General features: G+C 33.6%; 1 protein-coding gene across 1 annotated transcript in view; it reads left to right on the forward strand.

The window, feature by feature from the left end:
* Positions 1 to 5,942, forward strand: part of DCK (deoxycytidine kinase) — a 31,188-nt gene extending 25,246 nt beyond the window's left edge. The window contains exons 5-7 of the mRNA XM_025435720.3: positions 105 to 220; positions 971 to 1,061; positions 3,671 to 5,942. Coding sequence (XP_025291505.2) covers positions 105 to 220; positions 971 to 1,061; positions 3,671 to 3,697 — 234 coding nt within the window. The 3' untranslated portion in view covers positions 3,698 to 5,942. The remainder of the gene's footprint in view (positions 1 to 104; positions 221 to 970; positions 1,062 to 3,670) is intronic.
* Positions 5,943 to 14,361: the final 8,419 nt, after the last annotated feature.

A 14,361-nucleotide genomic window follows, 5' to 3' on the forward strand; every position in this document is an offset into this window, starting at 1 on the left:
TTGGCTAGCGTAACTCAAGAGACACAAGAGAAGAAAAATTTAATGGTAACAGACAAGAATAATTATTCCTTGCCCCTAACCTCTTTCTTATTGTTTGCTTTTAGAAATGCTTGAATAGAATATATTTACGGGGAAGAAATGAAGAACAAGGCATTCCTCTTGAATATTTAGAGAAGCTTCACTATAAGCATGAGAGCTGGCTACTTCATAGAACACTGAAGTAAGACTTCCTTATTCTTATTTACTATTTAAAGACCTTTAAAATAAAAATTTAATCTAAAACGTGTACAGATTTTCATTTTCAACCATTTTTATTTTAAACTAGTATTGTAAGATCTACCAGAATTAGGTGTCAATTGTGATTCTTTTTATTGTAATGAGATCCTATTTCCTTAAAATTTTTATGGCTAATCTTCCCCAGTGGTATTGATAGCATATAATTAAGTGATGGAGTAGGAAATATACCTGTGTATGTTACTTAGGTACTCTCTTTCAGAGAGAATTTAAGATAAGATCCTTCAAATTTATTTTTTAGATCAAGGCTTGGGAGGTTGTATAACACAGTTGTTAAGAGCATGGACTTTGTTGTCATTGGATCTTGGGTCAAATCCAGACTGACTTGTTAGGCATCCTCTGAGCCTCAGAGTGTCTTCCCTGAGCTTTAAGTTTTCTCATCTTCAAATGCAGACATTCCTTATTTTATGTTAAGATTTTGGTTTTTGAGGATTATATGTCATAATGCCTAGCTTTATATATTTTACATTGAGATTTTTAGATATTATTAGTATATAGTAGTAAATCTAGGGAAGGAAGAAGGGGCTTTCAGATAAAGTACTTGCAGAATAAATTTAATATAAAATGATTGACAACATTTTGATATTCCAGAGATGGTATAAGAATAAGTTTTTAGTGTTTTTTTTTTTCTTTATTGCTTTTTAAGATTCTGTTCACCTCTTTCTTTTTAAAACAGAACCAACTTTGATTTTCTACAAGAAATCCCTATCTTAACTCTGGATATCAATGAAGACTTTAAAGACAAACACGATGGTCTTATTGAAAAGGTATATTTATACAAAGACTATACACTAACATTTGTTTTGTCTAGAAAAGTGTTGTAACTTGTGGGAAAACAATTTTCTAACAGGAAAGAAAACAAAATTATACTGAGACCATTAAGAGCTTTAGAGGGATTTAGACTTTAGATTCTAATCCTAACTTGAGATTCTAGCTCTGTGGCCTTCGCTAAAATGAGGAGGTTCTTTGATCCTTCTGTCCCTTTATCTGTAATACAGGGATGATCACATTAACAAAAGTTCTTGCTCCCCTCCTCTCTTCTGCTGTTTCGTCTTCTTCCCCTCTTCTCTATATCATCAATCTTTAGGTACTTGAATAATGAACTACTTGTGAAATTAAATTTATCTTTTTTAACTTAATTCAGTATGAAAGATACTTGAAGTTGTAGGATAAAGATTTCATTCATTTTTATATTTAGGTCTTGAAATTAAAGGATTTTTAGTTTTGACTTTCTGTGGGACCTTGTCAATGATAAATTGGCATTGCCTGATCATTGAGTCATTGTCTTAATCAGACTTAATCTGTCCTCTACATATTTGGGAGCTGACTATATTCTGTTAATGAGTGGTGCCTGTACTGATAAAGGGACTGTAGTAAACCTATTGATGTACACTTGAGAGAGAATAGTAACGGGAATTGTATAATAAATATCCTACTGTCCATGTTAATTAACTTAGTGATGATCCAAGATCTAAAGATGAAGCCACATTTTTTTTTGGTTTGTTTAGTTTTGAGAGAAATTTAATTTTTTTCTCCTTCACAAAATATCTGTTATTTACTATAATAGGAAGCTGACGTTCATAAATGATATATCTCAAAAACTTTGAAAATCTCAACACTTATTATTAACTACTCATATAGTTGTTTTTCCCATGATATATGTAAAGTAAAGCATATCTGGAAAATTCAGATGACCTCTTTGTATCATAATGATGTTAAAAATATAGGATATATATGGATACCTGGGTGGCTTAGTCAATTAACCGTCTGCCTTCAGCTCCAGTCATGATCCTGGTATCCTGGGATCAAGTCTCAGGTTAAGCCCAACATTGAGCCCCACCATGGGGCTCCCTGCTCAGTGGAGAGTCTTCTTCTCCCTCTTTTTCTGCCCCTCCCCCTGCTCATGCTCACTTGCTCTCTCTCTCTCAAATAAATAAATATTTTAAAAATTTTATTTAAATTCAGTTAATTGGGGCACCTGGATGGCTCAGTGGTTGAGTGTCTGCCTTTGCTTCAGGTCTTGATCCCAGGGTTCTGGGATTGAGTACTCCTGCATCAGGCTCCCTACAAGGAGCCTGCTTCTCCCTCTGTGTATCTGCTTCTCTCTCTGTGTCTCTCATGAATAAATAAAATCTTTAAAAAAATAAAATAAATTAATTAACATATAATGTATTATTGGTTTCAGAGGTAGAGGTCAGTGATTCATCAGTCTTATATAACACCCAGTGCTCATTACATCATGTGTCTTCCTTAATGTCCATCACCCAGTTACCCCCTCCTCCACACCCCCTCCCATCCAGCAACCTTCAGTTTGTTTTCTATGATTAAGAATCTCTTATGGTTAGTTAGCTTCTCCCTCTCATTCTGCCCTTGCCCCTGCTCATGCTTTCACCCACTCTCAAATGAATAAAATCTTTAAAATATTTTATAAAATATATAGGATATGATTCATTTATGATACTATGAAATTAAATGAAATACAATTAAATCAGCCATTGTAATACTAACAGCCAACCAATATTTTAACTGAGTGAATCTGTAAAACCACTTTTTAACTTTATCTAATACTTCTGTATTTTGACTAAGAATCGTATATAAATGTTATTGTTTACCTTTAATTAATACTAGTAGTGGGCTTTCTTTTTTTCTTATTGAAATATGTAACTGACATACAATGCGATATATAGTTTCAGGTGTACAACATATTGATTTGACACTTCTATATATTATGCATTGCTTACTACTGTAAGTGCAGTTACTGTTACTATGTAACATTATTACTATAAGTATTTTTTTTTACTATAAGTATTTTTAAGATATTATTTCAAGGCAACAATCTTCCTTTCTTCAGAAGAATTATGTGTTATCTAGAATTTATAGAGAATAGAATCTTTTTGCATTGTGATGTTGTTTAGTTGATTAGGTTCATTCACAACATATATGACCTTTCCTTGCATATTAACATTACAGATATGTATACATGACTCATATTTGTGCTTCAGAAATTTTATAAATTTTACATGTCTGGACCTTTCAGAGTTGTTTAAACCATCACAATTTCTAATACTTTTGGTGCTAAAGCTGCATGTCAGTGGTCTATGTTATTATAAAGAAATTATGAAATTTGTGTTATGGCTGTTATAGAACTGTATGAATCTTAGATGAAAACTTAATAACTCCTGTAATGACATTTTAGGTCATTTATCTTTTACTACTATGATATTAATATATCTTTTGAAAATAAATACTGTGGCTTTGTGATGGAGTTACTTAGTACAATTGAGGTCTTCAGCTGTTATATACTATTAAATAGAGATGGATATTAGACATTTCAAATTATTCAAGAATTATATTAATATTTATTTCCTCCCCTCAGGTCAAAGAATTTTTGAGCACTTTGTGATTTTGCTGAAGACTAAAGGCAGCCAAGTGATTCTAGATACTTCAGCTTTGTGTATCTTCATAGCTCGATATTCATACAAGTCTCTAGAAAACTCAGGTTTTTTACCATTTTTTTTTTTTTTGCCATTTTTGTTCCAAGAAAAAAATTGTTTTGATGAATTCTGTATAAAAGTTTATGAGCAATTTCATTTCTTTTTGGCTTTTTAAAAATAAAGACATCGAATTATCTCTCACAACAAGAAGTCTGGAGGTAGATGGTTCCAGAGTAAGTACTGGCTGAACTACATCATGAAAGGACCCGGCCTCCTCCTGTCTTTCCCTTCTATTACTTTCCTAGGCAGGTTGGCTTTTTTTTTCTTCCCCCTGGTGCTTCTTATTTCACTGGTGAACAGTTTCTTAAGTGGGAACTTTAATGTTACATAGTAAGTGTTAGTGTGTGCTGTATAAATTAATGCACCGATTACAAGTTGGAAAGTGGAATTTAAGAAATCCCAAAAAAAGGATTATGAAGTTTTATTTTAAATACTTTTGATCAAGCGTCTCTCCTTCCATCTTAATTTATGTGGAAGATAAGATCAGTTTAGTATTTAATCACTTCATTGATATTTATGAATGTATCTATAATTCATTAATAAAGGAGCAGGTCAGACTTTGTTCCCATTTTGTAATGGCATAACCTATCGTATAAGTAATTAATCTTTATTCTGCTTTTGTTTTTACATTTGTGGTATGGGTGAGACTTGTCTTTTTGCATGGGATTTTAGAAGATTAGAGAGGAAATGATAACATGTTTCTGTATTTAAAAGATAAGTGTAAAGATTCAATTTATATGGAGCTTAAAATAGCTGCCTATTTTTTTCTTAGACCATTCTCTTAGAGTGTATATTAAACTTATAGTTAAAAGATTGGTTTAAAATATGATTGCCTGTAATTTGTTTGAGGTGAAAGTATGGTTTTCCCTAAGTTTCTTTCCATTTTTATTGGTAAAAATTTAGTGGAACATAGCAAGGGATAAGTTTTTCCATTTTATTTTTTGTCGACTCTACTGGGAGTGAGTAGTTTCTCATCTTTACCTTTATACTTACTTAAGAGGTCAAAAGAGAAACTGAAGACAAGGTAGATTATCTTCTTAGATGCATCATCTCTTTTATCCTAGCTCTAACTTCCTTCCCTACCTGCTTTCCTTACTGTCTGGATTAATTAGGCAGCCTGCTACTTTATTATTATTTTTTGTTTTTGTTTTTATTTATTTTTTCGTAATTTCTATACCCAACGTGGGTCTCCAACTCATAATACCAAAATCATGAGTTGCACACTCTTCTGACTGAGCCAGCCAGGCACCCTGACAGCCTGCTGTTTTAAAGCTTAAATGAAAGTCACACGTTTCTACTTTTGAGAACATGATCACTTTTCACTTCACAGTTTGCTTTGCTTCTCTGTAGGGGTTATACCTTCAGTTTTTTCCTCTTTTATATGTTCTGTATCTTGAAAGTATTATCATTTTTGTTAAATATATATTAGGAAACATATGTAATAATAAAGAATACAAGGGGGTAGAATAGTTGTAATTTTTAAAACTGCATGGATTCATTTTAGGTCTGTAGATAAAGGTTTTTCTCAAGTTTGCTTAGTTAAGGTGTGCAGTGTTTTTCTATGTAACCTTTCTACTTGATGTTTTAGAAAAATTCTGTTTTTGAAATGAGAAGAGTCACTTTGACTTTGAAACTATCATTTTCCTTTTTAAAATGTAATTTTTTGTTTTGTGTTTTTGATAATTAAAGATGATAATTTTGTAGGTTAAACATTGTAGATGCACTGATCTTGAGACTTTGTCTCAAGTCCTATACTCACCATGAATATTGAAACCATTTCATGATATTGTATGGGTTTTTTTTTTTGTCTGTATTTGATACAAATGAATTTGTTTACTAAATATTAGTTTAGTAAATAAGTGTAAATCTCATGAACTGTGATGGAGCTATACTCATTGAAATGATTATATCTTTTTAAAATTAAAATTTATCCTACTTTTGAAAAAAATATGAATATAAAACAGTGACAATGGTTTAAATAAATAACATCGATTCTGTTTTAAGTGAAGACATAATTTGGAGATTTTTAGTGACTTCTAGAAATGTTTAATTTAATGCCTTTTTAAAATCTGTAGAATTGAAAAAACCTTTAAAATTTTTTTTGTTAAGATTCACAATAAAAGCTGTACCATTGGTGGGTACAAGAGTATTGAACCTAGTGGTCTGCATTATCTTTTTTTATCCTATTTCCCATATTAGATCATCTTACATCAGACTGTATGGACTAATTTTTATTGTTTGCTGTTTTAATAAGGTAATTTTAATTGTGCAAGACATTCCCTCATTCAGAGTAGTCTCATCTTTTATGTCAGAAACTGAACACTATATACTGAACCCTGCTAAAAATTAGGTCTCTCATATTTTATTTTTTTTAATTTTTTAATTTTTTTAATTTTTTTAAAAATTTTTATTTATTTATGATAGTCCCAGAGAGAGAGAGAGAGAGAGAGGCAGAGACATAGGCAGAGGGAGAAGCAGGCTCCATGCACCGGGAGCCTGATGTGGGATTCGATCCCGGGTCTCCAGGATCGCGCCCTGGGCCAAAGGCAGGCGCCAAACCGCTGCGCCACCCAGGGATCCCAGGTCTCTCATATTTTAAAGGAGAAAAAGTCCCAAAGTATTTTTTATAGAAAAATGTAAATGTTATTACCTCCAGAAATGCTAGACTACAGACCTTATTTGGATTGTATCCGTCCTATCTCTCTCTCACTCTCTTTTTTTAATAGACTATTTTTTAGAGCAGTTTTAGGTTCATAGCAAATTAAGTAGAAAGTAGAGTTCCCATCATACTCTTTTCTCCCATATTTGTACGGCCTTTTCCGCTATCAACATCTACCACCAGAGTGGTACATTTGTTTTATTTCATTTTTTAAAGATTTTATGTATTTATTGATAAGAGCCATGGAGAGAGAGGCAGAGACATAGGCAGAGAGAGAAGCAGACTCCCTGTGCAGAGCCCGATGCAGGACTTGATCCCAGCACCCTGGGATCACACCCTGAGCCAAAGGCAGATGCTCAATCACTGAGCCATTCAGGCGTCCCGGTACATGTGTTTTAATCAGTGAACCTACACTGACACATTATCACTCAAAGTATGTAGTTTACATTAAGGTTTATTCAGTGTTGTGCATTTGTGGGTTTTGACAAATGAATAATGACGTATATCCACCACTGTAATTGTAATACAAAATAGTTTTGCTGCCCCCAAAATCCTCTGTGTTCTCTTCATCACCCCTATCCAACCTCTAGCCACCACTAATATTTTTATTGTCTTCATGGTTTTGCTTTTTCCGGAAAGTCATATGGTTGGAAGCATTTAGTATGTAGCCTTTTCTGTTAGGCTTTCACCTAGAATTTGCATTTCTTTTCCTCCATGGCTTCTTTTCATGGCTTGATAGCTTGGTTTTTTTTTTAGGACTGAATAATCCATTGTCTCCATGGATCATAGTTATCTACTTTCCTGTTGAAGGACGTCTTGCTTGCTTCCAAGTTTTGGCATTTATGAATAAAGCTGCTACAAACATCTGTGTGTAGATTTTTGTGTGGACATAAGTTTTCAGGTCACTTGGTGAATGCCAAGAAGTACAATTGTTGGATTGTATGGTAAGAGTGTTTTAGGTTTTTAAGAAACTTTGTAATGGTCTCCCAAAATGGTGGTATCATTTTGCTATTCTACCAGTAATGAATGTGAATTCCTACTGCCTGGCAACTTTGGCAGTACTTGGTGTTGTCAGTGGTTTAGATTTTGGCCATTCTAATAGGTATATGGTTGTATCTCATTTTAATTTATAGTTTCCTCTAACTAGGGGTGGTGGAAGGGGACGTGGGCAGGGGGTGGGGGTGACTGGGTGACAGGCACTGAGGGGGGCACTTGATGGGATGAGCACTGGGTGTTATTCTCTATGTTGGCAAATTGAACACCAATAAAAAATAAATTTATAAAAAAAATAAAACATGAAAGACAAAAATTATAGTTTCCTGATGACATAATAGCAATCATCTTTTCAAACATTTATTTGCTATCTGTGTATCTTTGATGAAGTATCTGTTAAGGACTTTTGCCCATTTTTAAATTAGTTTGTTTTCTGGTTGAGTTTTAAGAGTTGTTTATATACTTTAGATTACAGTCCTTTATCACATGTGTCATTTGCAAGTATTTTCTCCCAGTCCAGTCCATGGTTTATCTTACTTTTTTTTTTAATAGATTTTATTTATTTATTCATGAGAGACCCAGAGAGAAGCAGAGACGCAGGCAGAGGGAGAAGCAGGCTCCCTGTGGGGAGCCCGATGTGGGACTTGATCCCAAGACCCTGGGATCACAACGTGAGCCAAAGGCAGACACTCAACCACTGAGCCACCCAGGCGTCCCTATCTTATTCTCTTGACATTGTTTTTTACAAAGCAGAAATTCTCAATTTTAGGGAAGTCTAGTTTATTAATTATTTCTCTTATGGATTATATCTTACTTTGTTTTTTTTTAATTAATTTTTTGTCCTATATCTTGTGTTGTTTCTAAAAAGCCATTGCCATATCCAAGGTCATCTAAGATTTCTCCTGTGTTATCTTCTAGGAGTTTTAGAACCATGCATTTTACATTTAGGTCTATGATCCATTTTGAGTTAATTTTTGTGAAGTGTGTAGGGTCATTGTCTAGATTACGGGTTTTTTTTTTTTTTTTTTTTGGTATGTGAATGTCTACTTGTTGCAGCACCAAAGATAATCTTTGCTTCATTGTATTGCCTTTGGTCCTTTGTTGAAGATCATTTGATTGATCTGCTTGTCTCTTCTTTTGCCAATACCACACTGTCTTGATTAGCTTTATATTAAGTCTTGAAGTTGGATAATCTGGTGTTTCCTGGAGGCCTGAGCTACTTAGGTTTAATAATATTTTGGAGGCTTTTTGAAGTTATCCTTATGAGGTTTTTTTTTTTCATTTAAGTATTTATTTGTACAATGAAATTTTTTCTCATCTTCAGTTAGTTCAATTAATTTTTTTCCTTATTCATTGTAGTTCTTGCAATCTTATCTCTAATTATGAAATATATTAGTACTGATATTAGTAATGTCAATTCCAGTCTTCCCTCATAAGAACTGTTTAGTTAACACCATTTTGCTATGTCTTGGGAAGTTCTATCACCTTACAGACAATCACCCTTTTTGCTCTTGGGTACAAAGACTTTCTCTTTTCCAAAATACACTAAACAAGAATGCAATAAAAATCAATATTTAAGCATTACCATCTCAAACAAAAACATACTAATATACTTAACATTTTCTATACAGAGGTTATCATTTAAAAATGTGAATTATGTATCAGGTTATTTTGCTTTGTATAGGTATATCAAATGAGAAGAATGTAGAGGATGCATCTTCTAGGACTCTATTCTGTTATGTGTCAATGGCATTTCCATTGGTTTTGAAGTTCCCTAAATTTAGTTTTTTTTTCTGTCGTGTTGTAAGTTAATTTTAAGTGCAGTTTGAATGCAAGATAACTATTAGTCCCCCAACGGTGGAAAATTGATGGGGAGAAAGCAGAATTTATCTTCCAAAGAATAATTCCTTTATTTCTTTCCTCCACTAACCACTACCCACTATCAGGTTTTCCACTTTGGCAAGTACAATAAACCTTTTTTAACAATATATTTTATGTAAGTCTGTATTGTTTATTGCTTATAAACTTGTTCTTATTATTCAGTTGATTTTTTTTTCGTATCTTGGTATATTGTATAATGGTATGTAATATAATGTAATCTTGGTATGTAATATAATGCGTCCTATTAAAATTAATGGGAAAAGTTTTCAAAAAACCTTTTCCTTAGTGACAGTGCTTTCAGGAATAAAGACAGTAAGTGAGGGATAGGTATATGTAATATAAATTTGAATAAATTTTACCTAGTCTCCTCCCAGCATTATTTAGATTATTATAGGCTGCAGCTCTATAATTGTATGTTTCTTGACTTATAAATTCCTTTTTTATTTTTTTAAGTGGGCTCCACATCCAGGATTGGAGCCCAGCATGGGGCTTCAAACTCATGACCCTGATATCAAGATCTGAGCTGAGATGAAGAGTCAGGTGCTTAACCAACTGAGCCACCCAGGTGCCCTGAGTTATAAATTCTTAATATGATATTGATGTTCTCAGAATATATTCTATCAATGAACTATCAATGAAGATGTAGATTTGGTTCAGGGATTTCACAAAAAAATTAACACCCAAGTTCTTTGGCTGGTTTTAAATTGATAAATATTGAAGTGTGGTTTTTTAAGAATTAAGACTATCCTCAAGGGAGTTTATTACCAATATGGCTATCCTTTGAATTTACTTAATTTTAGTTCTATGCCTAGTATATGATAAATACTATACCAGTTAGTATCCACTGCACTAGGATAAAAGGTGACACTTAGAAGTCTACCTAGGTAATAGTACTTTGGTTTTTGGTTTATGTTCTTTTTTTTTTTTTTTTTTAAGATTTTATTTATTTATTCATGAGAGACAGAGAGAGAGAGAGAGAAGCAGGCTCCATGCAGGGACCCTGATGTGGGGCTCGATCCCGGGACTCCAGGATCACACCCTGGGCCAAAGGCAGGCGCCAAACTACTGAGCCACTCAGGGATCCCTAACTAAAACCCTTGGTTTAGTTTTTATCATGAGCTTAAAAATGCTTTATATATAGAATAGTAAGTACCATAAGTAAGGTAAAAGTACCATCTAAGATATTATAAAATCCTTTCATATACCATCTTCTAGCCTTACAAGTCTGTAGTAGACAGAATTTACCACCATTTCACAGATGTGAGAGGCTAAAGAATTTCTCAAGATCCCACAAAAATGAACAAAGCTGAAACAAGAATCCAAATATTTGACTTTATCATGTGGGGTCATTTTATTTAGTCAATAGTGACTCTATTTTTGCCTCTTTTTTTTTAACCTTTGCTCTTTGTATCTAAGGTCATTTTTGTTTTCTTCCTTAATTCTGGGCAGTATTTAATGCCTGTTTCAAATAGAAATTTAAGAATAAAAATTTGATAACAAAAGTAGTTAATAAAGCCCATGGTTATTTCATAGTTAAATCAGTAGTTATAGTCATTTGCCACATGAGGTCATTATATACCTGATTCTTCTACACTGGCTATAATCCAAGCAAAATTATTTTGATGGTGAGTCATTGGAAAAAGATAGGAGTTGATGAAAGGTCTTTTGTATTGCCAGGGCAAAAGCATTAATTGATTAATAAATATTTCATTGAGTGATATTTTATGTGTTCACATGTAGGGGGAAGAAATGTGCTTTTGGACTAAATATAGGCAAACAAAGGTCCTGTTAGAATTATTTTACTATAAGAAAGTCCACCATAAAACTCCCTTCTGCTTCTCTGAATATTCGATTGAGGAATACCAGTTGTTTCTTTTATGGAATGGTACTTGGTTAATTATGCTTAACAGGTTGATAGGGAATTTAATATTCTAATGTTTACTCATTAGACTATGTGAAGGGCTGTCTTGCCAAATTGTTTCCCATTTATTTAGCACTTGTGTATACAAAGAAGCATGCATTCATTTTTATTATTCTCTCGAACTATATGGAACTCAGATGATTATTTTTCTAGGAAAAAAGATTTGCTTAACAAAACCGAGACCAAGAAAGTGATTGGATAACAGAAGTAGTCAAAACCTGGTCTTTGATTGATCCATCTTCTGAAATGTATCACCTTTAAAAAATAAAAGATTATTTATTTGAGAGAGAGAGAGAGGGAGACAGCAGGTGCACTCATGTAGGGGGGGAGGGACAGAGGAGGAGAGAATCTCTAGCGGACTCTCCGCTGAGTGCAGAGCCCGATGCAGGCTCTACTCACAACCCTGAGATCATGACCTGAGCTGAAATCAAGAGTTGAGTGCTTAACCAACTGAGCCCACCCAGGCACCCTGAGATATATCACCACTTAATGTTAATTGGCATAACTTCAAAATGGTGGTGGTGACACTAGTGCTTTGGTGATATTGAATATATCAGTATGTCTGTGTATGTACTGTTTTTACCATCATCGTTTGTTTAAAACTAACATGGTTCATTCAGAGGTAAAGCCTCTCCTAAAATTGCAGTTTTGTCCTTGCTGTTATGGTCAGCTAGAGTAGAATTACTTTATGCTAAAAGAGTAAATTAGGAAATTGGCTAATGTTACAAAACAATTTATGTTCCACTTGGCATAGAAATGCTATTTTGTTATGTTATAAAGTGCTTAGAATACTAGCTATCTGATGTGGGAACAGAATAGCCAATATGGGCATAAGTTATTATTTTGCTGATGGTTGACAAGAACTGGTTGTTGGATTAGTTAATGAAATAAATCTGTTAAGTAATAATTAACAGACTGACCTTAGACAATTGAATATTGTCCTCTTCAGAATAGTTACTTTGAGAGACTATATGTTTATCTCAAAGATTCTGCCATTATTCAAAACCCTCTTGGATCTGAGTTTAGAATCTGAGTCATATAAAATATGATTTGGGTTCTTTTTTTGTGTGACTGGATATAGTGTGTATGTGTGTTTGTTTATGACCATAAATCATCGGGGACAGTTTAGTGAATAAAATGTATAGTAAAACAAAAAAAGCCACTTTGGGCCATGAAAGATGGTAAGACAGATCTCTTTTCTCGTTAAGTTTATGAAATACATATGAATGAAATTTATATGTTTTTTTGCTAAATCAAATGTATTGACTAATGGCGGACTCTAAACTGAATATATAACCTCTTGGGATGGTGACTTTGAAGGCACTAGTAAGTATTGAAGGTTCTGGTATAGTTTTTTTTTTTTTTTTTTTTTAAACACCAAAACATGTCCTGTTATGTTTGCATCTGGTATGCACCGACAATCATTATTAAGTAAGAATTTATTTATAATATTTTTAACATCACAGTATCAATATTGGTTAAGAATACTGGGTCCTGGGCAGCCCCAGTGGCAGCAGCGGTTTAGCGCCGCCTGCAGCCCAAGGTGTGATCCTGGAGACCTGGGATCGAGTCCCGCGTCGGGCTCCCTGCATGGAGCCTGCTTCTCCCTTTGCCTGTGTCTCTGCCTCTCTCTCTCTCTCTGTGTCTCTATGACTAAATATCTCTATGAATAAATAAATAAAATCTTTAAAAAAAAAAAGAATACAGGGTCCTAAGACAGACTGCTGGCTTCTAATCCTGCCCCTGCCACTTATTGTCTAATTTTGGGCAAGTCATTATAACCTTAGGCAGGCAATATATTTTAATTTCCTTATCTATAAGAGGGACATAAGTAGTAGTATGTACCTATAAAGTTGTGTAATGTGTAGTATCTATACATTTTAGAACAATTCTCAGTAAATGTTTTCATTCAATGTCTTGGTGGCTAAAAGCATCTGGAAACTTAATAATTTTGTGGAATTATTAGAAACAAATGAGTGTATCCACTGTATTTTTTTAAAGTGGAATAGTTATAGTATGATCCCCTTTCTTTCTCTCTCTCTCTCTCAATAGATGGATAGATAAGTAGTTACAGAGATAAGTCTATATCTATCCATTACTATAGATAGTATATACCTCTCTCTGTCTATATGTGTATTTACATACATATATATGTGGTATGTGTGTATAGTATATGCTTCTGTAGAGAGAGATTCACCAACCTTGTGGTTGCCTCTGGTGAGTAGGATTGGAGTGGTGGTTGAGACTCTTGGGAGAATGTCTTTGATATAAAAACTAAAAATTAGGCAATTCATTGAAAATTAGTCAATCTGAAAATATTTTATTAATTTCCTACTACACACCAGGGTCTGATGAAGGAACATTTAAATTGTTAGGAATTACTCTTTCCCTTGAGGAACTTTGAAGCTATGTCAAGGGGATTAGATTGCTACCTAAGTTCTTAGCATTTCCTTTATTTTTAATTTCTGTATTTTAATTTTTGAGTGATGCTGAATATAAACATTTTTGGTGTCTTTATTAATGTTTAGAAAACTGTAATTTTTCACATGTGAATATAAAAGTTCTAATTTTAAAATGTAGAAGTAGCTTAGCTTTATTGTAGTCAGATTATAAAAAATAATAAATATTTGTTATAGGAAACTCTCAGGAGAAATTTATGCTTGATATTCCCCTAACACCAAGAGACCTTCCTTCTCTTGGGAAGTAGATGAGATTAATAGGCTATGGCTTTAAGTATTGTTTTCAAGCAAAGTGCAGAAGGCTCTTTGTGCTCTTTCCTAGAACATAAGTTGCAAACAAAACAAAACCAAACCCAGAACTCTCAGTATCTATTATAAAGTCTATTTGTTTAGAAATTGCCCTTGTGGGACGCCTGGGTGGCTCAGCAGTTGAACATCTGCCTTCGGCTCTGGGCGTGATCCTGGATCCAGGATCAAGTCCTGCATTGGGCTGCCTGCATGGAGCCTGCTTCTCCCTCTGCCTGTGTCTCTGCCTCTCTGTGTGTGTCTCTCATGAATAAATAAATAAAATCTTAAAAAAAAGGAAAAGAAAAGAAAGAAATTGCCCTTGTTCTTTTTATTTTTGTAGAAGTTTGAAGTCTATTACTCTTCTCTTATTTG

Source organism: Canis lupus, chromosome 13 (assembly GCF_003254725.2).
Source record: "Canis lupus dingo isolate Sandy chromosome 13, ASM325472v2, whole genome shotgun sequence".
Lineage (NCBI taxonomy): Eukaryota > Metazoa > Chordata > Mammalia > Carnivora > Canidae > Canis > Canis lupus.